Genomic DNA, 23414 nt, shown 5'->3' on the forward strand with positions numbered 1-23414 from the left:
TAGCTCTGCAATCTTAGGTGAGCCATTTAATTTCTCTGAAACTCAGTTTTCTTGTCTGTAAAAATGAAATAAATTAGATAATCTTTATGTCTTCTTCTACCTCTGGGATTTATGAGTTCTGAATCACAGAATTCACAGAATATGTCAGTCCAGTGTTATTTTCACTTATAGCAATAGCAGTAGCATAATGTAATCTGGGTGCCAAAATCTGTTAGGATGGGACTTTCTCCCACCTTGCATGAAGGACTTTAGATAGGGATAATTATAATAATATGAGGGGGGAGGTGAAGGAAAAGGAGAAACATTTATATAGCAGCTACTATGTGCCAGGCACTGTGTTAAACACTTTACAAATACTACCTTCTTTGAACCACACAACAAGCCTTGGGGGGGGGGGGGGGGTGAGTGTAGTTATTGTTGTCATTTTACATTTGAGAAAACTGAGGCTGACAGAAGTTCCAGAACTAGTAAGTGTCTGAGGGTGAATTTGAACTCAGATCTTCCTGACTTCATTTATGGACTACTAAACTACTAAAATTGTTTTTAGTTGCTAGAACTCTCCAGGTAGGTAATCAGTCACTGCACTGACATCAAAGCTGCCATGCTTCTGTTACTATGACTTTTTCAGCTTAAATGACCATATATACCGTGTGAGCTTTTTCTTTGTGATAGTCTCATCTTGCTCTAGTTGTTTTATTGACCAGAGGAGGTGAATTATTCTCTATAGATGGGACTCATAAGGACCATTAAATTCTTATTTTATTGGAATTTTTCTCCCAAACCAGTTGCACTCTGTGAAACCACTCTGATATCTCAGACTCTTCTAGTTGCTTGGCTTCAGCTGTATAGCCCAGGAATGCTCACCACCAGGAGCAAGAAAGCTATCATAATCCTTATATTTAAAGGGAAGGGTAATTAGTTGTGAACTTTTAGGAGAGCTTTGGGAAAGGACAATACCTTCAAAATGCCAGAGCTTTACAGTTTTATAACTCCTTACCCTTCACGTTCTTGGAAGCTTCTTTGTTTCCTTCCCCCAGTTTCCAGGATCCCTCAAAACTGCTTTACAGCAGCAAAGTGCCTTGGACCAGTCAAGTATCTTTGGGGCAAAAGACAGGGATACAAACCAGGTCTCTGTGTTATCTTTTTAAAAATTTAATAAACTTATGCAGTTCTTTATATAAGTCCACACACAAAAAAATAAGATTAACGAAGTGATCACTGGAGAGATATGACGGCTGTGGAATTCATTCGTTGCTGTTATTACTGTCAGGCCTGCAGTTTCTGGGTGACCATGAATAGGTCATTTTTCCTTCCCTAGGTCTCAGGTTCCTACCCTACAAAGCCAAGGGGGTTGGATCCGTGACCTCCACGGTCCCTTCAGGCTCTGAAAATTCTATTCTGGGAACAATAGGAGGGTCAAAGGTTGCAGGTCATGGAATGGTTAGTGCTTATCTGCTAACTGGATTTTCACTTTCATATCCTTCGATATTACTTTCATTTTTCTTTATGAATAATATCAACCCTTTGAGTTTTGCTTTTCAGCCAGCTTTAAGAAATGCATTCTTCCGTCTTCTCTACTAGGATAAAGAAAAAGGGAGCTGACAGGTGAAGCATCCGAGGAAGGCACTTGAAATTCTGTAACACACACCTGATCAGCGGGGTGGGAGGGGAGGGCTGTCATTTCTGCCAGTTTATTGATCTTCCCGCGGGTAATGATGGAAGAGAGGGGATGCAGAGCAGCCGAAAGGGGCTGGTGGCGGGCTGGGGGCGTGGGGGGGGGGGGGGAAATGATACATGGGGGGGGGGGGGGGGGGGGGGGGAGGAGGGGTACCTCCCCTTCTCCTGCTTGCCTTCTATCTTCACTTCTGCACATTTATTTCCCGTATAAGAAAAATTGGCTTTTCTCTTTCCCTGAATATTTTGCAAAGGTCTTTACACTCTCCTCCCCGCCCTCCCCCCATCTTCTGTCCCTTTTACACCCGCTACCCTCTCTCCTTCCTCCGTCCCCCTTTCTGTCTCCCTCTCCCTCTTTTCTCTCTCCCCCTCTCACGCCCTCTTTTCCTCCCTCCTTCTCCTCTCCTCCGCTCCTTCCCTTCCTCTTCGCTCGCTCTCCGCCCTAAAGGGGGAGGGGACTATGTGACCCTGTTCTGATGTAATCCCGGGTGTCTGAGCGGAAGGATATGGAGCTATCACCTGGTTGGCGGGGCGCTGAGGCCAGTTGCCGGGTAACCGAGCGGAGAGGCTTCCCCGTCCCCCTCCCTCTTCCCTTGCCCCCTCCCTTCCCCTCCCCTCCGCCTAGTGGCGCTGGGAGCCGCCGCCGGAGTCGCCGCCGCCGCTGCCGCCGCCGCCGCCGCCGGTTTACGTAAGGCGCAGGCCAGGGCCGGTCGGGCGCTCGGCAGCGGGACGGGGGTCTCGGTCGGAGCGAGAGGCCGCCCGCCAGCCTGCGCTGTGGGCCGCTCCCGCCGGCGCCGCTGCCGCCGCCCTCCCCGCAGCCTCGGCAGGTACCCTCTGGAGCGGGCGGGAGCCTGGGGGGCGGGCGAGCCGCCGGGGCCGGGCCGGGGCCGGTTGGGCTCGTTGGTCCTCGGGGCCTGCGGGCCTGCCTCCTCTTCCTGCCGCCCGCCGGGACCCGGGGGGAGGATGGGCATCCCGGCCTCCCGGGGGCGGCGGCGGCGGCGGCGGCGGCGGGGCCTCGGGAGCCGGGAGAGGGGGCCCGGGAAAGGTCGGGGATGATGCCCATGGACGAGGGCCTCTGGTGCGTCAGGCTGGAGCCGGTGCCGGCCGAGGGGGACGGGGGGCCCTGGACAGCGGCTCCGTGGGGCGCGGGCGCTGCACGGCGCCCGGGGCTGCCCAGTCTCTGCGGACCCGGCTCGACTCTGCGCTTTCGGGGGGGTCAGCAGCCGGCGGACCCTTCCATCCCCTCGGCCGGTCCTGATCCGCCCGTGCACAATGGGCTAACCTTGGACTCGAGGCCGTTCCTTGCGTGCAAAGTGGGGTCGGAGCGGGGGGTCAGGGAGGGTGGGAGGGAGAGGGGCGCCTCCGGACCCCGCTAGAGGGGGCTCGGCGTTGTCGCTCCCTCCCGGGGCCTGCGGGGGGGGGGGGGGGGGGGCTGAAATGCCCTTCCCCTGGAGCCCTTCGTGCTCCCGGGCATCCGAAGGCGAGAGAGGGTAGACAGTGCGGGGAGCCTTTGGCTCCAAGATGACTTTGCAATTAATGGGCTGCGCTGTCAAGGAGCCGGAGAGATTGTCCGCCCCGCGGTGGGGCCGGGCAGCCGGACTCCCCCCGGGTCCTCTCCTCTCCCTCCTTCCCCCCTCCCGTTTAGCATTGTCCTTTAGGGGCCTATTGAAGGGAAACCGTGGAGAGCGAGCTGCTGGAGGAACTGCTCGGGGAGGGGGGGGCTGACTGACAGGAGACGGTGTCCTATGGTGACTTGGAATTGCTCTCCATTTGGGCGGGCCTTGAGTGGGCGGGGGAGAAGGGGTGCGGCACAAGGTTTGGCGAAGGTTACAGCTGAATGCAGAAGTGACAGACCAACAAAGTCAAACTCATTGCGCCGTTTTAATGGGAGAGTTATTCCAAAAAGTCGCTCGGAAGGATTTGATCCTCCTGCGGAGCTTTTTGCCCCTCTCTCGATCATTCCTAAGAGTACTCCTTCCTAATCGACTTTTAAAGAGCTCTTAGCGTCTCTGCCTGGAGATAGCAAAATCTGCCGTCATTGAAATAACTGCACATTACTCAACAGTCATTTAGCTTGCAGTTTGTGGTGCTACTAAGTTGTATTGGTAAGCTCTCTTCCCCCAGTTCGGAGGAGGATCCATGTCTGCCTCTTCTCTTTCTGCCCACAGCCTTTTCTCATTGAGTCAAGCTGTGCACTTTTTTTTTTTTTTAGAAGTAAGGTAGGAGAATGAGATTATTGGGACGTATTTAACCATACTTAGTTTTTGTAAATTACTTCCTGGATTAGATGCCTTAAATAATAACCGAAGTTTCTGTTCATCCAGGTTCATATTTTATTGACTTAAACTATTTGCAATGATACTAGAAAAGCATGGTATCTGATGTTGGGATATCAAGAGAAATGGGGAATAGGGACAACTGAAGAATAAAATGTTGTAGATAAGACTGTTTGCCAAGCATTAAATTTACATACCAGATTTCTTTCTTTCTTTTTTTTTTTTTAAAGCAATTGGGGTTAAGTAACTTGCTCAAGGTTACATGGTCAGTTATTTTGTGTGGGGGCCAAGTATCTGAGGCCCGAACAGATCTGGGGTCTCCTGACTGCTGGCCGATCTTACTCACTGCGCCACCTGGCTGCCCCCAGATTTATTTCTATTACTTAGTTACAAAAGCCATTCCAAAATACCTTTAAAAAAATTTTTTTTAACCGATTTAAGGAGCTGGCTATTGGTCTCCTGCCTTACTGCATTTTGAAGGTCAAATGTTCTAAGACTAGTTACTTGAACAAAGTTCAAATGAGTCTTCTTGAGGATCTCTGCCCCCCCCCCCTTGGGTGATGCTGTTTTGAGGATTGTAATATCATTTACCTCACCTCATTTTTGATGATACTCCTTAAATCCTAAAGTCAGCTGCTGAACTGTTATTTTGCTGAATAATTTTTAAGCAATATACTCTTAGAAATGTGGTGCTCTGGACAGTATTTATTGGTTCTTATTTCACAATAAGCTTATGAATTGTGAGGGTTGGAAATACAGTCTTTTACAGAAAATACTAATTTGGCTGCTGACACTGTAAAAGAGGAAGAAATATCATTTGAATACATGTTACAAAGCAAATATTTCACCTAAGATGTACTAATGTGGTACATTTGAAAATATTTTCATTCAATTCAATAAGCTTTCCATAAATGCCTACTAGGTCTGAGACTGTGCTAGATACTAGGGAAGGACAAAAAGAAAATTGTCTCTACCTTCAAGGAATTTACACTATATTGGATAGTTAGCTTATATTTTTTTATGTAGAAGTTCTAGAAAGCTAAAACTAATATCCAGAAAATTCAATTTTAGGTCTTCTGTAATTATGCTAATTTGTGCCTTGTTTTACAGAAGTATTTTTCACAAATAATTGTTTTTATATAGTTGGGTACTCTAATGTCAAAAAAGCCATCTGGGCGTAGTGAAGAGAGAGCTGTTCTCAGAGCCAGGAAGATCTGAGTCCAAGTGCCACCTCTGACACATACTGGGCAACTCTTTAAGACTCTAAATTCTATAGAAGGTGCTAACATATAGGGAGTTGCCTCATTCAAGAATTCCTTGTATCAATGAAGTCACAGACACAATTTCTACCCTTACTATAATTTCCTTTGCTTTTTTCTTGAATTGAAATTACTGCTAACTTTTTGGACCTGGGATAAATCTCTTAATCTTTCTAAACCTTGGTTTCTTCCTCATGGGTAAACTGAGACTAACATCTGCCCAAACTCTTTCATGAGGTTGTTTTAAGGATCTAATCAGATAATCAAAATGGATATACTTTGAAAGCTATTACAAAGTATTATATAATATGAAACATCAATTTATTGGGTTTGGAGCTAAACTGAGATGCTAAATACTATTAAAAATGGGCTTTACAAGGAAAACTTAAGAAAGTAACATGACTAAATTTTTGGGGTCGGAGGGAGATGTAATTAAATTTGACTTTTCAGAGTTTTAGTTATTGAATGTTTCCATCCTGGGGAATTTTGTAAATATGGACCTAAAATTTACTGGCATGAAAATGCATCAAGAATATGGAAGTGATAATGAAGTCAGCATCCTTTACTATTGCATACAGCTTAATTATTTATACTGTTGGAGAGTACTGGGAGAACAGATTATTTAAAAAATTCTTTTTGTGTGGAATATATTATATGAATTTTTTTCAGTATTTTCACTTATAACTAGGATAAAAATAAATTTATATTCCCACAATATTTAGCCAGAAGCAAAAAAAAATTTAAGGCCTTAAATCAGTACCTCTGAAAGTGTGGTCCATTTTCCACAGATCATCTTTGCTTCTCAGAGAGAGACATCAAGTTTGTGTCTCAGAGAGAGACATCAAGTTTGTCTCTCAGAGAGGACAAGTTAAATGGTGACTATCAATATTTTTGTTTCTGGCATTTGGATGGGGTTTTTTTGTGTGTGTTGAATATTTTTTAACTTCGATTTTTTCAGTTCTGCTAAAGTTTTTTCTTTACATAAGTGTAAAGTAGGAACAGGTGGATGGGTTTTTTTTGTTTGTTTGGTCTGTTGAGTCTTTTGACCTTAAATTGTCTAAATTTGTGTATAGCTCATTTAATCATTCAAAGATGGCCATTCCTATGGAAAAATGGGATTTGCTAAGATTTTACTTGACTTTGCTGACAAAATTTCAGTCAAGTGTGAATTTTTAGTTATTTGAAAGCTTTTCCATCTTTAAACCTGTGTGCTTTTCTTTTAATTGCTTATTCACCAGGTAATTGAAATAGTTATTCCCCCCACCCTTTGGTGACATACTTCCCCAGTATCTCCTCTGAAAATAGGTAGAGGGAATAGTATTAAAGACATCTTTCTGCTCCAAGGACTTTTTTCCTTTTTTTGGCCATTGCTTTTCTGCTGAAGTGTTAGAACCACTACAAGATGTGGTCTTCCTTCTGCTGCCACTCTAAGCTTGTATAGAAAATGAAAATCAGAAGGGTAGTAAATTCCTTAAACTGTTATATATGGTAGTGAATTGGAGTGGGGTGGGTAGAGAGAGAATTGGTTATTTTGTGTTAACTGTTCAGGGAACCCTTATAAGGAAGATCCCTTTGCCAATGCATGTCAGCTCCTTCTCTATAAATTTATAGTCTTAGAGAGTTGCCTATATAGCAGGGGTATCACAGAGTGCTGTGAATAGCAGGCTCAATTCCGACAGCTACAGTACACTCCAGAATCAACTGAAATCCAACTGAATCAGATTAAAATGTAATTGGGAAATATTTAACAAAATAAATAAAAATGCAATAAAGCATAGATAACATTACATTTTTAAAACTAAGTCACTTTGTTGCAGAGGATTGTTATGTACAAATTAGTGGTTTCCATTTCTATTAGAGTTTGATTCCACTGGCCTAGTATATAAAGGGATTAAATGACTTACCTAAGGTCATACAGGCAGTATTTGTGATAGGCCTGCCATAAAATATTCTTGGCCCTGAGGCCATTTGTTTTCTTCAGTACCAGTTAATAACTCTTATACAGAGGAACTTTTTAAAAAAGAAAAACAATTTGCCTTTTAAAAAGAACAAAATTTGGGAACCCTACACTAAAGGAAGCTATATTATGTATGTAATAATGTATGCAGGGACATATAGTATAAATGTGTTGATTCTTTTATTATAAATTTGTTGTTTTTTCTCTCTCCCCCCTGCTCCCACCTTTGGCAAATTTGTCTAGTCCTGCTGTCTTCTGCTCCTAAGATTAAAGTAGTTAGCAAATTAACAGTATTTGTAGAAACTCTTAGAATTTAACTGGGAAGTTTATCTGTGACAAGAAATTTTGCATTTTCCAAAGCAGTTTTTTTTTTTCTTTTTGGAGGGGCAATTGAGGTTAAGTGACTTGCCCAAGGTCACATAGCTAGTAAGTGTTATAAGTGTCTGAGGCCGGATTTGAACTCAGGTCCTCCTAACTCTAGGGCCAGTGATGTATTCACTGCGACACCTAGCTGCCCCACAAAGCAGTTTTAAAATTCTTACAACCCACACATGAATATTAGGGACTGCTTATTTCTTTTCTTTTTTAAAAAAAATTATGTTTATTTTTAGTTTACAACATTGATTTCCATAAGATTTTGAGTTACAAATTTTCTCCCCATCTTTCCCCTACCCACCACCCCCAAAACAGTGATCCCACTGAATACCCCTTCCCCCAATCTGCTCTCTCTCCATTCCCCCTTCAATTTTCCAGTAGGACAAGATGGATCTCCATACCCCAGTGCCTGTATATCTTATTTCCCAGTGAATGTAAATAATAATAATAATTTTTAAACATTTGATTTTAAAACTTTGAATTCCATATTCTTTCCCTTCTTTCCTCATCACCCACCCTTACTGTGAAGATAAGCAATTCAAAATAGGTTGTACATGTTTAGTTATGCAAAACATTTCCATAGTGGATATATTGTGAAAGACTGTGTTTCTCTCCATCCTATGCTGCCCCCCACTTGCTCTATTTTCCACTTTGACCCTGTCCCTTTTCAAAAGTGTGTGCTTCTAGCTTATTCATTTTCAAGATTATCAAGTGTCTTAATTTTTCTTTATATCCTAAGCTTTTATTATGTTGCTCAGTAGTAGTATCTTTTTTTGCAATTTGTTAATAGCAACTATTGGAGTTTAGTTGGAGATGAGGTTGAAATGGATGGAGAAAAGGAGGCTTTGTGATTTTTTTTTTTTAGTACAGCAGTACTCCTATTATTACAGTACAGTAATATTTAGTACAGTATCTCCTATTATAGACAATTGAGAGTTTACAACTCCAGAAAAACAGCCAGACTTTCATAGGATTATATTTCTGATGAAAGAATCCACCTAATAAAACTGAATTAAATAAGCCAGATCATCCATAGGTAAGTCAGCAGTGCAAATAAAGATGACTAATCCATTGTGACTCTTAAACTAAAATAACCCCCCAGTTGAGTAGAGATTTAGGTTTCAATGTCCAAGTAGGTGTTTACTATTATTTAATAATGGCATACTCTTTAGATGAAGTGGTCAGAATGCCCGCTGAAGTGGAACAATGAGTAATTCTAAGAAATAGCTGCAGAGTTAGTAGTCTAGTACTGTTATTTACCCCATCAATATATGATCTTTTCCTCTCTTATTCCCCTTTCTCCTCCCTCAAAGGGTTTCTGAACATAACTTTTTTTCTGTAACAAAGTAGTAATTTTAATGTCAGCAAAGTTTAACTAGGTGAAACTTGTTTTGCTTGGAAAAGCATTTATTGAAGGGGATAAATTTAAAATGCTGTGTATAATACCCAGCATTTTGGCATGAGCTGGAATGATGGAAAGGGGAGAACTAGTCACCAATCACTTCCCTAGCATCACATCTTCTAGCTGAGGTTATAGGATTGCCAGCTTCTCTGTTGGACTCTGTTGTGGTTTTTTGAGTTATTTGCATTTGTTCTTATCTTTCCATTATACTGCAAGAACCATGGGTACAAATTCTGTCAAGGACTTCTCAGTTGAGAGGATACAAACTGGACTGTAATGTTTTGATAAATTATGAAAAACTTAGGTAATGTGTTTCAGAAGTATTTATCAAATCCTAATTCTGTGGAAATCAGGGGGACCACAAAGATGGAATATGCCTGCCTCCCTGCCATCAGGGAGTTTACAGTTTAGTCGGAAGAGTAAAAGTTAAAAAATTATTAAATCTATAGATTTTATTAAATTATATAGTTTCATTATAATTATTTCAAATCTATAAATCTTAGAGGTCAATAGAGTGAATGGCCCAAGGTTCAGGAGTATGGGACTCAATTCTAGCTGGGGATGGCTGTGATTCAGATCCATAAAACTGAGCTAGTCCTTGAAGAGAGGGGAAGAATATAGGTGGAGATGGGTTTTAGGGGAACCCTGTCTCTCATCATGTGAGCAGACTTGAAGAAGCCTATCTTTTGCTGCTGAGTTAGTTTGTTGCTCTAGAGCTCTCTCTGTTCATATGGCCTTATATATACTTCTCCATGTTAACATAATTTTTTGTTTGAAATTCCTACAGAACAGAGAGTTCATCTGTTCTTTTTCCTTAGTTTATAATATGTGAATCCGAATTCTTGATAAGGATTGGAGTGAGATAAAGAAGCATTAGGAAGAAGTTTCTGGATATTTAAGATCATGGAATCATGGATTTAGAACTAGAAAAGATTTAAGTGTGATTAAGTACAATCCTTTCCTTTTACAAATGAGGAAAATGAAATCTAGAGAAGTTGTGACTTGTTTAAGGTCAAACTGGTAAATTTGGAATGCTAAAATTCCAACCCAGGTCCTCTGACTCTTAACCCAGTGCTCCTTCTATTGGAGCATCTCTAAGAGATATGAGACAGTATTGTAATCTAATCCTCCTTTAATGATATGACCATATAGAATTAAAAAATCCAAGGGATACTTTACATATATGTATACATCTATATGTATATGTTTATGTATGGTAGCAGTGCCAGAATAGTTCTATCAGAAACCGAAAACTGTACAATGTCCCTTTGGCATTGTAAGGATACCTGTACTTTTTTGAGGTTGTGGAAGGATTAATAACAGCTGTTGAGTCCTTGTAATGTTTTTGGTATATTGCCAGTACCCCAATCTCCTACTCAAAGGAAAAACTTGGTACCCTGGCACTGTACAGTTTTTCCAGGTTTGCATTCTTGGAGATATCCTTGATTTTTCCCTCTCCATTTTGTCCCTCCCCATCCCCTGCCCCGAAGTTCACACCATAATTAATTAGTTGCCAACTCTTATTTATTCTATCTGCATGACATTTTGAATCTGTCTCCCTTTTTTCTGTTCCCAGGCCCTCATCATCTCTTTTTTGGATTATTTTAATTACTTCCTAACTGGTCTTCCTTCTTTCAGTCTCTTCTTTCTACAACCTCCCTTTCACACAGCTGCTAAAATGATCATTCCAAGGTATCGGTCTAATCACATCATTCTTTTGCTCAAAAACTGTCAGTAGTTCCCCATGGCCTCCAGGGGGAAAACACAAACTCCATAGCCTAGTTCATCTTACTTTTCCAAGCTTATTTTACGTTACTCCCCTTTGCCCACTTTACATTCCATGCAAACCATGTTATTAGTTGTTCCATGAACTTGACATTCCATTTCCTGTTCCTTGGCATTTTTACAAGCTGTCCACCATGGCTGGAATGTACTTGCTTCTCATTCCTGCCCCTCAGACTCTTTACCTTCTCTCAAGTTTAGTTCTGGTGCCACTTTTACACAAGTAAAACTTTCCCTGATTTCCCCTTTGTACATGTATTCCTTTGTTGATATCCTCCCTTTACAACTCAATCTACATTCATTCCCCATATATTATAAGTTCTTCAAGGTTAGGGACTGTATTTTTTATTCTTTGTATCTATCATTAGTGCCTTGCACATAGTAGATGCCTAATAATTGTTTGCTGAAATAAATTCTAGTGTAACTGTGAAGATTGCTAGAGAGTGAAAAGGAAGTAATTAAGTGAGCATAGATGCAGTGTTTAGGGTAGTAATTACTTTGCAGGCTATTTTTTTGTTTAATATAAAAAAGCAAAAAATTTAACTATTTTTTTCAGTTTGTAAAATAATATTCATAATGGTGACATTGAAATACCTTCTGAATTATCAAAGAAACATTAAATTTGTTATATTTCCCAAAATGTAAGTTTCAAAGAAGGACAGATTCCTCAGTTTAGGTCTTGTATAATGTTCAGCATTCTACCATTTATTTGAAAGTTTTATGAAAAAGGAAGCATACCTCTGTAGTTATCAAGAAGCATAGATTTTAAAGTTAAGATGGATTTTTGAGGTGATCCAGCAAAACTTCCTCATTGAGATTCTCTTATATCTCTGACAGATGACTTTCTAGCCAATGTGCAAACATTTCCAGGAAAAGGGAGTTCGGGTCCTTATAGGGCAACGTCTTTCACTGTTTGGCAAGTATTTTCATTGTAAATTTTTCTTACTTTGAGCCAAAATGTGTTTATTTTGATTTTACATATTTTTTTTAATGTTAAAAAACAAAGTTTTTTGGAACAACATTGTACAACTCTTTTTCTTCTTCTATATGGCAGTCTTTCAAATATTTGAGGATACCTATCAGGTCACCTTTTTGTATTCTCTTCTGGACTCAACTTTTTTCATTAAATGGTTTTGCATACTTCTTACCACCATGTACCAGCTTATTTGTCTGACATCGATGGAAGTTCTCACTCTTTTTTGTGCTAGTTTTTTGCTTCTTGGTTTTTATATAGCTAACTTGATGCTTTCAAAGACTAATCGATGGCATTGAGCTCTTTAGGCATCTGGAAGCGATATCCTTGAGATAATCCAGGAAACCACAAGTGTTTTTGTTCTAGGCAACTTGCTTGAACCTATAATTTCCCAATAGATTTGATTTGGTTTAATCTAATAGCATGCCTCTATTCTGGAGGAATGGTTTAGTTACTAATGTTTACTGGATGAATTGGGACATCTTTTAATAAGATGAGAATCCCTTGATGAAGGGCAAAGGCAGGCCCCAGAATCAATCCATAGAGAGTCCTGTGGGACAGCTGTGGGTTCTTTCTATATTTAAGGGCCTTGAAACTATGCAAAGCTATGACATTGGGGTAAAGAGGTGGAGGAGGAGAATAACATAGAGCAATGCTTGAATACTTTTCAGGAACATGATCTAAAATGTTTGGAGTGGGAAATGTCCTTTAAGAATGAGTTTATTGGGGTGGATAGGTGGTGCAGTGAATAGAGCACCAGGCCTGGAGTCAGGAGGACCAGAGTTCAAATCTGGCCTCAGACACTTAACACAAAAACTAGCCATGTGACCTTGGGCAAGTCACAACCCCAACTGCCCTCCAAAAAGCAAAAAAAAAAAAAAAAGAATGAGTTTATTGGGGCAGCTAGGTAGCACAGTGAATAGAGCACCGACCCTAGAGGCAGGAGGACCTGAGATCAAATCTGGCCCCAGACATTTGACACTCTTACTAGTAGTGTGACCTTGGGTAAGTCACTTTACCCTACTTGCCTTGCCTTCCCCCCTCCAAAAAAAAAGTTTATTATATTTTTTTTTTGAGCTAGATGATTTTTTTTTGACCCTTTGTAAAAAAGAGAAGTTTGAACTCAGTGCTCTTTAAGGCCCCTTCTAGCTCTAAAATGACTTCATGAAAGGTTTTGTGCCTGATACAATGATATGCATAAAATAGGTGCTCATTTGGGTTCTCAATGTCTATACCAAATGTGTGGCTCAAACTTTGGTAGTTTCTACTATCCTGTAAAGGTGTCTGGGGCTAATGGTGACCTGTATGTCTTTTGTCCAAGAACTCATCTCACCAGGTTTGAAGATGCCAGGGGTAGTAAGAGGAGAATGAACTTTCCAGCTACAGTGACTCTCAAGACCATTGCTTAGAAGGATTTTGATATGCCTATTTCAAAATAGGAAGAACAGTTAGCTATAACTATTTTGGTAGAGGCATACATGAAATCACAGATGCTTGAAATATTGAATATAAGTATAAATGAATAAATACTTAGGGTATACCCTGATAGCTTATTCTTAGTCAGCTTACTTTTATTAAATTACTAAACACTCATTTTTGCCAGTCACTGTGATAGGTGCTGGGGATACAAAGACAAAAGAGAAAAATAGTTCTTGCCCTTAAGAAGCTTACATTCTAAAGAATGGTGGCAGTGGTGGTAGAGGAGCAACAGCATGTACATGGATAGGTACAGAAAAACATAAAAAGTAACACTAAAGGGAATGGTAGTAGCAGTTGAGGGTACCAGGCCAGGTCTGACACAGAAGGTGGCATGGGAGCTGGCTTGAAGGAAACCAGGAATTGAAAGAGGAAGTGGTTCGTGCATTCCAGGCATTCAGAACAGTCAAATCATGTCCCAAAACAAGCACTCATTAAGCACACACTGTATTCTAGTCACTGTGCTAATAAATGCACCGAAAAGACTTTTGGGGATCATGGAAGTTGAAAGAATAAGTACCTTATTAAAGGGGGTAAAAAAGGAGCCAAGAGGAAAGTGGTTGGTTTAAAGAAAGATTAGTATGATTTCAAGGCACTAGTGTACAAAATAGTGACAAGGTAGGTCCTGGTCACAAAGACTCAAGGAATGGGAATTACTTCCAAAGTTAGCCATGATAATCTGCAGAATTATGAGGTTGCTCTTTGTAAGTTCAAATTGATTACTAAAGATATGCAGGGTAAAAATTATTTGATTAATTTCCATGGAATGGACCTTACCTTGGACAAGATGTGATTTTTTTTTCAAAATGGTAAACCATGATTTAAGCTCATGTTGATGTCAAAAACATCAAAGGCTCTCTTTTGTGTATATTTTTACCAAGAAGTGTAGCAAGATCCATGAAACCTATTATAAGTAGCAACAGCAGATCTTTCATTTTTACTAGAAAATGATGGAAATCATGACCCACCCACAGGTGCAGACAAATGATTTGAAAGAAATAAAAAAATTAATTCTGCAGAAAGCATTGGAAAAGGCACAGAAAAGACTTGCAATCAGTTTACCCTCTCCATGATATATTTGCTCAAAAAGTCAAGATGCTCAAGAAGCCCAAATTGAAATTGGAAAAATTAATGGAACTACATGGTGAAGGTAGTGGCTCTGGAAAACCTTCTGAAGGTGAAACTGATATCAAAGAAAGAGTTGTTGATTATTAGCCATAAGTTCAAGAATCAGTGTAAAATATTTTTCAACTTTTAAAGATTGAAAAATTTTTAAAGTAACATAGGGCCAGGTTTTAAAGATCTCTAAATATTAAACAGAGGAGTTTTTTTTTTTTAATCTTAAGAGATAGTAATAGGGAGCTACTAGATTTTGAGTAGGTAGACTCTCTATGTGACATGTTTATACCTGAGCCTTAGACAAGTCATTTGGGCAGCTATATGGAGTATGGATTGGAATTGGAATTGGGAAAGATCTGAACTAGGAGGACTTTTTAGGAGACTATTTTAGTATTCCAGGCAAGAGGTGAACCTATTTGGGCAAGGCCTGAAGCTATCAGTGGAGAAAAGGGGATGTGTGCAAGAGATTTTATGGAGGTAGAAAAGGCATGTGATTAGATTATGTTGGGTGAGGGAAAGTGAAGAGTTGAGGTTGTGACCCTGGGTAATAGGAAGGATATTGGTACTACTCTACTTCTCTGGAGACAGGGAAGTTCAGAAGAAGGGTAGTTGTGGGAGAGAAAGATAATATGTACTGTTTTGGACATGTTGAGTGTGAGGTGACTGAATGATCATCTGTTTGTGATGTCCAGTAGGCAGTTGGTGATGTAGGAATAGAGCTCAGGATAAGAGAGTAGAGCTAGAGCTGCATGTATAGGTCTAGGAGTCATCTACATTAGAGATATGATGATTGAACCACTCTAATGAGATTGTGAAGTGAGAGTATAGAGAGAAAAGATAGTTTATGGCAAAACTCTGAGGGTACATCCACATTTGGGGGTATGAATGGATGATAATACAACAAATGAGATTGAGACAGGCACAATCAGATAGTAGAAAACAGTGTAGAAATAAGAGAGCAATTTCTTGAAAACCGAGATGGAAGAGTATCTAGGAACAGAAGTGATTAAGAAGAGTCAGATGGCTTTGGAAAGGTCAAGAAGAATGAGGATTGAGAAAAAGGCATAAGTTGGTAATTTAGAGATCATTTGTAACTTTGGAAAGAGTAATTTTAGTTGAATGATAAGATTAGGGGCCAGACTCCAAAGACTTTCAAAGGAGAGCAGAGAAGAGGGCGGGGAGACAATGTGACTTTTTAGTTTGAGAAAGAGAAAAGAGCACTTCTGTTAATCATCTTTCTTCTGAGTTGGAGGAATAGTGTCCAAGTATTTCAAATAAAATATGTGAGCACCCCTCTCCCTCATCTCTTGCCACCCAAGACTGGTTTTCAAAGAAATCATAATGTTAGAAATGAAAGGAAACTTACCTAGTCTGACTGAACCCCCTCAATTTATAGATCTTAACATGAAGCTCTTGGTAGGCAAACTAAGCAGGGGACCAAACAATATAGATTGTTTTATCTTTCTGCTACTCTGGCAGTGATCCTGTTGGAATATTAAATATCCCAAAAAAATAATTAAGGTACCTTAAAACAACAGGTTTCATTGGAGGACAGATTACTGAGACCCCCAAGTGGCATGGCTAGCAGAGGTTACAAAATCTGCTAACATTGTTTAATATCCATTTTGTGTAGACCATGATATTGAAGTCATATAAAAAAATGGGAAACCCTATTCCTACCTTCAAAGATCCTTGGGGAAGTAACTTTTTTAAAAAAATTCATAAACATTTGTTTAACTAGGCTACTAGAATGCTGTGTTGGGGTCCAGAAGGTCTGAGTTTGAGTCCTGCCTGGAGAGAGATTTGCCAGCCAGGTGACCCTGGGCAAGTCACTGAACCTCTTTGAGCTTTCTTCTCTTCATCTGTGAAGTAGGGATAATAATAGAATCTACTAGAGGTAACTAAGTGAAATCAGGAAGACCAGAATGCACATGTAGCCTTGGACACAAGCTATGTGACCCAAAGTCACTTCTCTTTTGCTTTAGTTTCTTCAGCTGTAAAATAGGGGATAATAACAGCACTTACCTTGAAGGACTGTGTGAGAACCAAATGAAATAATATTTGTAAAGCCCTTAGCACAGTGCCTGGTATATGTTAGGTGCTACTTAAATGCTTATTCACTTCCCTATCCCTACTTCCCAGGGTTGTTAGGATATAATGAGATAATATATGTAAAGTGCTAGGTAAATGTTAGTTATTACTGTCGTTATTAGTCAATTAATAAGCATTTACATTTCTGATATATGTTAGCTACTATGCTAGATGATAGAGATACAAAAAATAGTGAATGAAGTGATATGATAAATATGATAAATTTGTTGCCTATGTAATGTTACCTTAGGTATCAAATTAATGCTATGTAATCTAACTGGGCCCTCAAGGCAGCAAGGCAATGCTTTTACACCTTCCTAATGAACTCAGTATTTCACTCACCAGAGCAGCTTTTCCAACCTTTTCATCTGTCCTCAAAACTCTTATCATTCCCCCTTTCCCTTCCTTGTGATTTTACTCAAAAATTGAGGTCATTCACTGAGAACTTCCTCTTTTTCCCTCCTAATTTCACATCTTCCAGATTCCTCTTCTACTAACTCCACCTTCACCTATTTGTCACATAGAAATGTTGCCCTTCTTGCTAAGGCAAATCCCTTACATTCACAAGTAATCCCATTCTATCCCGGTAGATTACCCATTCTATCATTCCTACTTTCACACTTATCTTTAATCTCTTCCTGGCTACTGACTCCTTCCCTACTACCTACAAACATACCCTTATATCCCCGTCCTCAAAATAAAACAGAACAAAACCTCATTTGGTCCACCCATCCCTGGTAACTGTTGTCCTGTAGTTCTCTTCCCTTTTGTGGCTATATTCTTTGAGAAGGCCATCTATAATTGATTCCTCTACTTCCTTTCCTCTCACCTTTCTTAATTCTTTACAGTCTGACTTCAAATCTCATCATTCAACTAAAACTGTTCTCTTCAAAATGACTAATGATCTCTTAATTGAAGGTTGAATGACCTTTTCTCAATCCTATCCTTCATGACTTCTTATCCATCTTTGAAGCTGCCAATCATCCTCTTTTCTTTGACATTCTCTTCTATTCAGGTTTTCATGATACTACTCTCCCCTGGTTTTCTTCCTCTTGTCTGACTACCTTGTCTCCATCACCTTTGCTAGACCTTCACCCACATCATGCCCACTAAGCTTGGCTGTCCAAGCCTCTCTTCTCTTTCTATACTATTTTATTTGGTGATCTCATTAACTTCCATGGACTCATTAGCATTTCTATGCTAATGATTCTCAGATTTTCTTATCAAGACCTAACCTGTCTGCTGAACTCCACAGTCTTACATCTTCAACTGCCATTTTGACCTGGATGTCTCATAGTCATTTTAAACTCAGCATGTCCAAATCTAAATTTATTATCCTTTCCTTCAAACTCTCCCCTCTTCCTAACTTCTGTATTACTGTTAAGGGTACCACCATCTTCCCAGTCATCAAGGCTCCTTGTAGGTGTCATCCTAGACTTTTCACTCTCTTTCACCCTCTCCACATCCAATGTGTTACCAAGTTCAGTTGTAACTACCTTTGTAACATCTCTTGCATTCACCCCTTCTCTCTTCTGAGACTGCCACCATTCCGCTGCAGGCCCTAGTCACTTCATGCATATACTTTTTTAAATAGCCTTTTGTTTGGTCTCCCTGTCTCAAGTCTCTCCCCAATCCAGTCTATCACTCAACTGTCAAAATAATTTCCTAAAGTGTGGGTCTGACCATGTCACCCCCTATGCAATAAACTATATCTCCCTGTTACCTCCAAAAGATAAAATCCTCTATTTTGTGTTCAAAGCCCTTCATATCTGCCCCCTTCCTACCTGTCCAGTCTTCTTACACCATTCGAACTCCACCTCCAGAACTCTCTGATCCAGTGATACTCACCTCCTTGATGTTCCTCAAATTAGAAAAACTCTATCTCCTGACTCCAAACATTTTCACTGGCTGTCTCTACATGCCTGGAATTCTCTTCCTTTTCTCTTTCTCCTGACTTTCCTTAAGTCCTAGCTATAATCCTGTCTTCTACAAGAAAACTTTCCTGATCCCCCTTAAATTCAGTCCCTTCCCTCTATCTATTATCTCCAGTTTATCTTGTTTATACATAATTATTGTCATGTTGTCTCCCCCATTAGACTTGAGAGCTAGGATTTTCTTTTACCTTTCTTTGTATCTCCAGCATTTAGCATAGGGCCCAGCAGGTAGTAGGAGTTTAATAAAGAATTGTTGACTGATGGATCTACTTAAAAGGAGCTTACACCCTAATGGGGAAGTCAAGTACATAAAAAGCATAAACAAATATAAAGCAGTTAAATACAAAGTAATCTGAGAGGGAGATTAGGAGATCTGCACTAGCAGATTCTTCATGGACAAGGTAGTACTTAAGGTGCTTCTAGAAGGAAAGAAGATTCTTTGAGGCTATGGTGAAGAGGGAATACATTCCAGGAATGGTGGGGGATGACCAATACAAAGTCAGAGAGATGGGAAATGGAGTGTCATGTTTGAGGAATAAAGAGAAAGTCATGATTTCAGAGTGGGAGAATGATAATGTTTAATTTATTAGGTAACAGTGTTCAGTCTATACTTAGATTAATTGTATTTATCAACTATTGACCCTTAACCAGTACTGAGGTTTGTAGGACACTCACAACCCCAACACCATTACAAAAGCTGGACTGAGTTCTGAAAATGATGTTTGAGATATCATTCCATTTAGTTAAAACTAAAAGCTGTGGTGTGCTGTTTTTTGGTAACCTGTTTCTGTTTGCCATACTGATACTATGCAGCCTGACGTTGCTTCTTATAATTCTTTTTTTTTTTTGGAGGGCAGTTGGAGTTAAGTGACTTTCCCAAGGTCACATGGCTAGTTTTTGTGTTAAGTGTCTGAGGCTGGATTTGAACTCAAGTCCTTCTGACTTCAGGGCTGGTTCTCTGTCACTGTGCCACCTAGCCACCCCACTTCTTATAATTCTTATTGTAGTCCCTGTCTACTGAGTGCCCTATTTTCTCAAAGAATGTCTTGTCCAGTCACTGCATTTACTCTCTGAATTGAGATTTTGGAACATTATTATAATTGAGAAGATTTCTGTCTACAGTAAGCAATAGGCATGTTTAAATTTGGTTTTACAAAGTGTAAGGGGGTATTTTTGTTTTCATGTTTGGAAGAGACACCATGATATGATACATTGGATACCAGTAAAAACGAAAGTTTATTATTAGAGAATACTGCTGCTATTATTTTTGTGTTAATCTGATGTATTCAGAAGGTAGTAATATTAGATAAACAACATTTTCATTTAATTAATTTCAGAGAATAGCATTTGAATTAATGTGGTATGGAATCCTTTGTGGCTTCACCTTCACATTTACTGAGCATTCAGTCTATAGGTATAAATACATCAAAGTAGGGAAGAAGTGATAAAATTTGTCATGGTTCTAAGAAACTTATGTATTTCCCTAGTGTTTCACAACTAATTTGAATATGATTGTAGCATTTTTATTTGTGGAGAGAGTTTAACAATTAATATACCAAAAACAAACTATTAGTTTTATAAAGGAAATTAAAAAATGTTTTTGCATATGCTGGTTAATAAAAATGTAGCAGAAACTTTAGAATCTTTAGATTACCAGCTCAGGATTTAGGAACCTTAGTGATATTTGGAGCATTGTTTTTATTTATTTATTTATTTATTCATTCATTCATTTATTTTTAAAGCAATTGGGGTTAAGTAACTTGCTCAAGGTTACAAGGCCAGTTATTTCTGAGTGTGGTGCTAAGTATCAGAGCCCAAAAATAGGGTCTTAGGTCTATCCCTCTTAGGTGAATGTAAAAATATGATCTCTTTTAGAGAGTTTGTGAAATAATTTCTATTCCTTTCTCATATTTACCAAGGGTAATCTTGATGCGCATGTAAACTATTTTTGAAAAGATTTTATAGAGATGAGAAGGTAAGCATATGGGTCAGTGATTACAGATGTCTTTTCAATACTATCATATGTGATCTTTTATATTCTTTTGGCATTCCCCTCTTCAACCTCTGGATGTATTTAAAATTTCCTAGTTTTTAGCTTGAATTTCTTCTGTGTGTATTTGACAAATTTCAGCTTACTCTTCTTGACTTTATTTTCTTAAGTGCTGTTTCCCCTTTCTTATATAGCAATTTACTTAAACATTAAGACCTTCCTTTAAGACTTAGAATGTTCTAAGCACTGTGCTAAGTCCTGATTACAAAGACAAAATTGAAACAGTCCCTTCTCTTAAAGAGATTATACACCAAGTGCCTAGAAGTTAAGATTCCAAATATATCTGTTTTACTGCTATTAATGAGGATAGATCTCTATAGAAATGCTGGCAAATGTTTTTTCTATTTTGTGACTATTTGTTGTCATCGTTCCAGTTTTATGTATCAATGTGATCAAGTTTAGTTGGATCTCATGCTAAATAAATTCCAGGCTTGTTTTCTCCTTTATTGCTTAAAAGGTGTTTTGAAGATGACCTTTTGGTCTAAATTGGAGTTGCCCTTGACCTCCTTTCTTTTGCCAAAGAGATCAGCTTTATCTGGCTGAGTCAGTTTCCTGGCTCTTTTCACCTCCTAATAGTGAAATTTAAACATCTTTAAAATTGGTGATACATAGAATCAATGACTTGTTCCCATTCCTCATAGCTAATAGTTTACATCATGCTAAAGTTGTTGTAGTTGTACAAAGATTAGTTGTCCCATCAATATTTTGTCTTCTAATTTGCTGTTATTGTTTACCTTTGCTCTAATTTACTAGTGATCTTGCTGTATTCCCCTGTCAATCAGCAATCATTCTCTGCTTTAAGATATAATGACTTTTGTTTTTGTGGTGTTCAGTGATTTTTATGTCTAGCACCTTCCAACTTTCTTCTTAAAGAAATTTTTTATGTTATACATGCTTGAGATTTTTGAGCAATTTGCAAGTCTTTCATTTCTTTATCCTGAAATGTGTTTTTCCCTATATTTTTAAGAGTAGTGAAGTAAGATTTAGCCATTTTACTGCTATACCTATTATTATACCACTTGAGTGACTTTTTTTGAAGCTTAGACTGTGTACTGCTAATTAGCTCTTCCACCTTTGAAAAGAATAACTCTTAACTATGATTACATTGCAATATAATAAAACGTTTTTCCTTTCTCAATTAATCATAACAACTATTAACAGCATTGTTTTAGGTCTGTGGAATATATAGAAGTATTAGATGTGTTTCTTGCTTTCAAGAAACTTAAAATCTGATTCTGGAACACAAAACTAACAATGCAATTCAATAAGCATTTATTGAGTACTTACTACATGCCAGGAACTGTGTTAAGCACTGGGACTTACAGGAAAAGGAGAATGAGTATACCACCCTGTGGTAGTAAAGGGTAATAGGAGTATGGAAAAGATGGATGTGAGCCAGAGCAGTCAAAGAAGATTCTTGAAAGATCTGGCCCAGGAAGAGCATGTGGGTTTTAGAAGGCAGAGGAGAGCAGAAAGAATATTTTTAAAAAGGAGAAATCAATCAACAAGCATTTATATAGCTCCTATTCTGTTCCTGGCAGTGTGTTCAGTTCTGGAGATACAAAAATAAAAATAAAACAGTCACAGAATTGGATTTTACTAAAGCATGTTACTAGGGACTGAGAAATGAGAAGATGGAAGGTATTTAGAAAGTGAGTTTAGACCATGGAGAGCCTTATCCTGGCCAAGGGGTTTTGACTTCATGTAGTAGGTAATTTTGATGGGAAGAGCAACATCTTAAACAAGAATGGAAGAAGAGTCTGACAGGATCCATTGGAGAGTGGAAAGACCAAAGGCAGGGACATAAGTTAAAAGGCTCATATAATGCAGATCTGAGAAAATGAGAAACTGGCAACAGTGGAGAAGAGGGCACATCAGAGACATTGACCATTTAGGGAAGAAAAGTGACAAAACTTGGTAAGATATTGGATCTAGAATATGAAGAAATAACTCCAAAATTTTAGCCTCAGAAGCTGGAAATATGGTTTTTACTACTGATAGACCACAGAATGTGAGCTCCTTGAGGACAGAGATTTGTATTTGTCTTTGTGTCCTTTACACCTAGCAAGTGCCTGATACCTGTTAGGTATTTAATATATGCTTACTAAATGAATTAATAGACATGGGAGAGTAATATGGGGGGGGGGAGTTTAGGACTGAGTAAACTAAATTATTTTGAGTAGAATATCCCAGTGAAGCTGTCCAAACAAGAGGTTTTGATTGAAAATGTCAAAGAAGTGATTGCTGAAGAGTAGAGGTCATACGACTAACACTACTTATGTGACTTTGGTTAAGTTACAACCTCCTTGGGCCTCATTTTTTTTTTCGCCTGTAACATTAAGGAGTTGTATTGTATGGCTTCTAAGATCTTTTCTAGCTTTAGGCCTATGATCCTATGACCTTATGAGTAAAAGAGTAAATTACCATATTAACATGAAATAAAACTTGTAGGTCAACATACTTTCACATGTATTCTCATCTTCATCTTATGTATGCCCATAATAAGGGCAGTATTATTCCCATTTTACTTATGAAGAAATTGTTGGTAATTTGAATACTGCTGAATGACTTCTCTAAATTACAGTTATGATCAAGAAATATTATACTTAGAATAATCTTAAGAGATTCTCATTCAAACCTGCTGTTTTGTAAATGAATAACTGAGGCCTAGTGAGGGAGATTACACAGCTAGTTTATGGAAGAGCTGGGACTAGGATCCAGCTCTTCAGAGTACTGGTCAAGTGCTTTTTCATTATGCTATGATAGTTGTGGCATCACATGGCACATGAAAGAAATTTCTAACTTCTAAACCAGCTCTTTTTGCATTTTAGTAATCAAAAAGACTAGATTTGAACCAACTAGATCAACTTCAAATTACCATAATTATATTACCATTATTATTCATGTAAAAATGTTTTCCAATTTACTTTCAGGTTTTGTGTCATTTGCCCTATGTTCTAACACAGATTTAATGGAGTCGGTGTAGCATGAGCTGATAGAAAGAATAATTAACAAAGTACCAGTTCGTAAATTTAGTCAGTGATGG

The 23414-nt window shown here is 39.0% G+C and overlaps 1 protein-coding gene across 8 annotated transcripts in view; it reads left to right on the forward strand.

Moving 5' to 3' along the window:
• The first annotated feature begins 2117 nt into the window (after positions 1–2117).
• Positions 2118–23414, forward strand: part of KIAA0232 (KIAA0232 ortholog) — a 121298-nt gene continuing 100001 nt past the window's right edge. For 2 of the 8 annotated variants that reach the window (XM_069070245.1, XM_069070268.1), the window contains exon 1: positions 2349–2501. Coding sequence is in view for 1 of the 8 variants with exons in the window: in XM_069070253.1 (XP_068926354.1) it covers positions 2181–2225 (45 nt within the window). In the remaining 7 variants the exon portion in view is untranslated. Of the gene's footprint in view, positions 2226–2348; positions 2502–3481; positions 3780–11562; positions 11642–23414 lie in introns of those variants that run through there. The other 6 variants (XM_069070238.1, XM_069070261.1, XM_069070241.1 and 3 more) reach the window with 5 other exon arrangements.

Source organism: Petaurus breviceps, unplaced genomic scaffold (genome assembly GCF_028583685.1).
Source record: "Petaurus breviceps papuanus isolate PSGF00001 unplaced genomic scaffold, PetGlider_PUasm1.0 140, whole genome shotgun sequence".
Classification (NCBI taxonomy): Eukaryota; Metazoa; Chordata; class Mammalia; order Diprotodontia; family Petauridae; genus Petaurus; species Petaurus breviceps.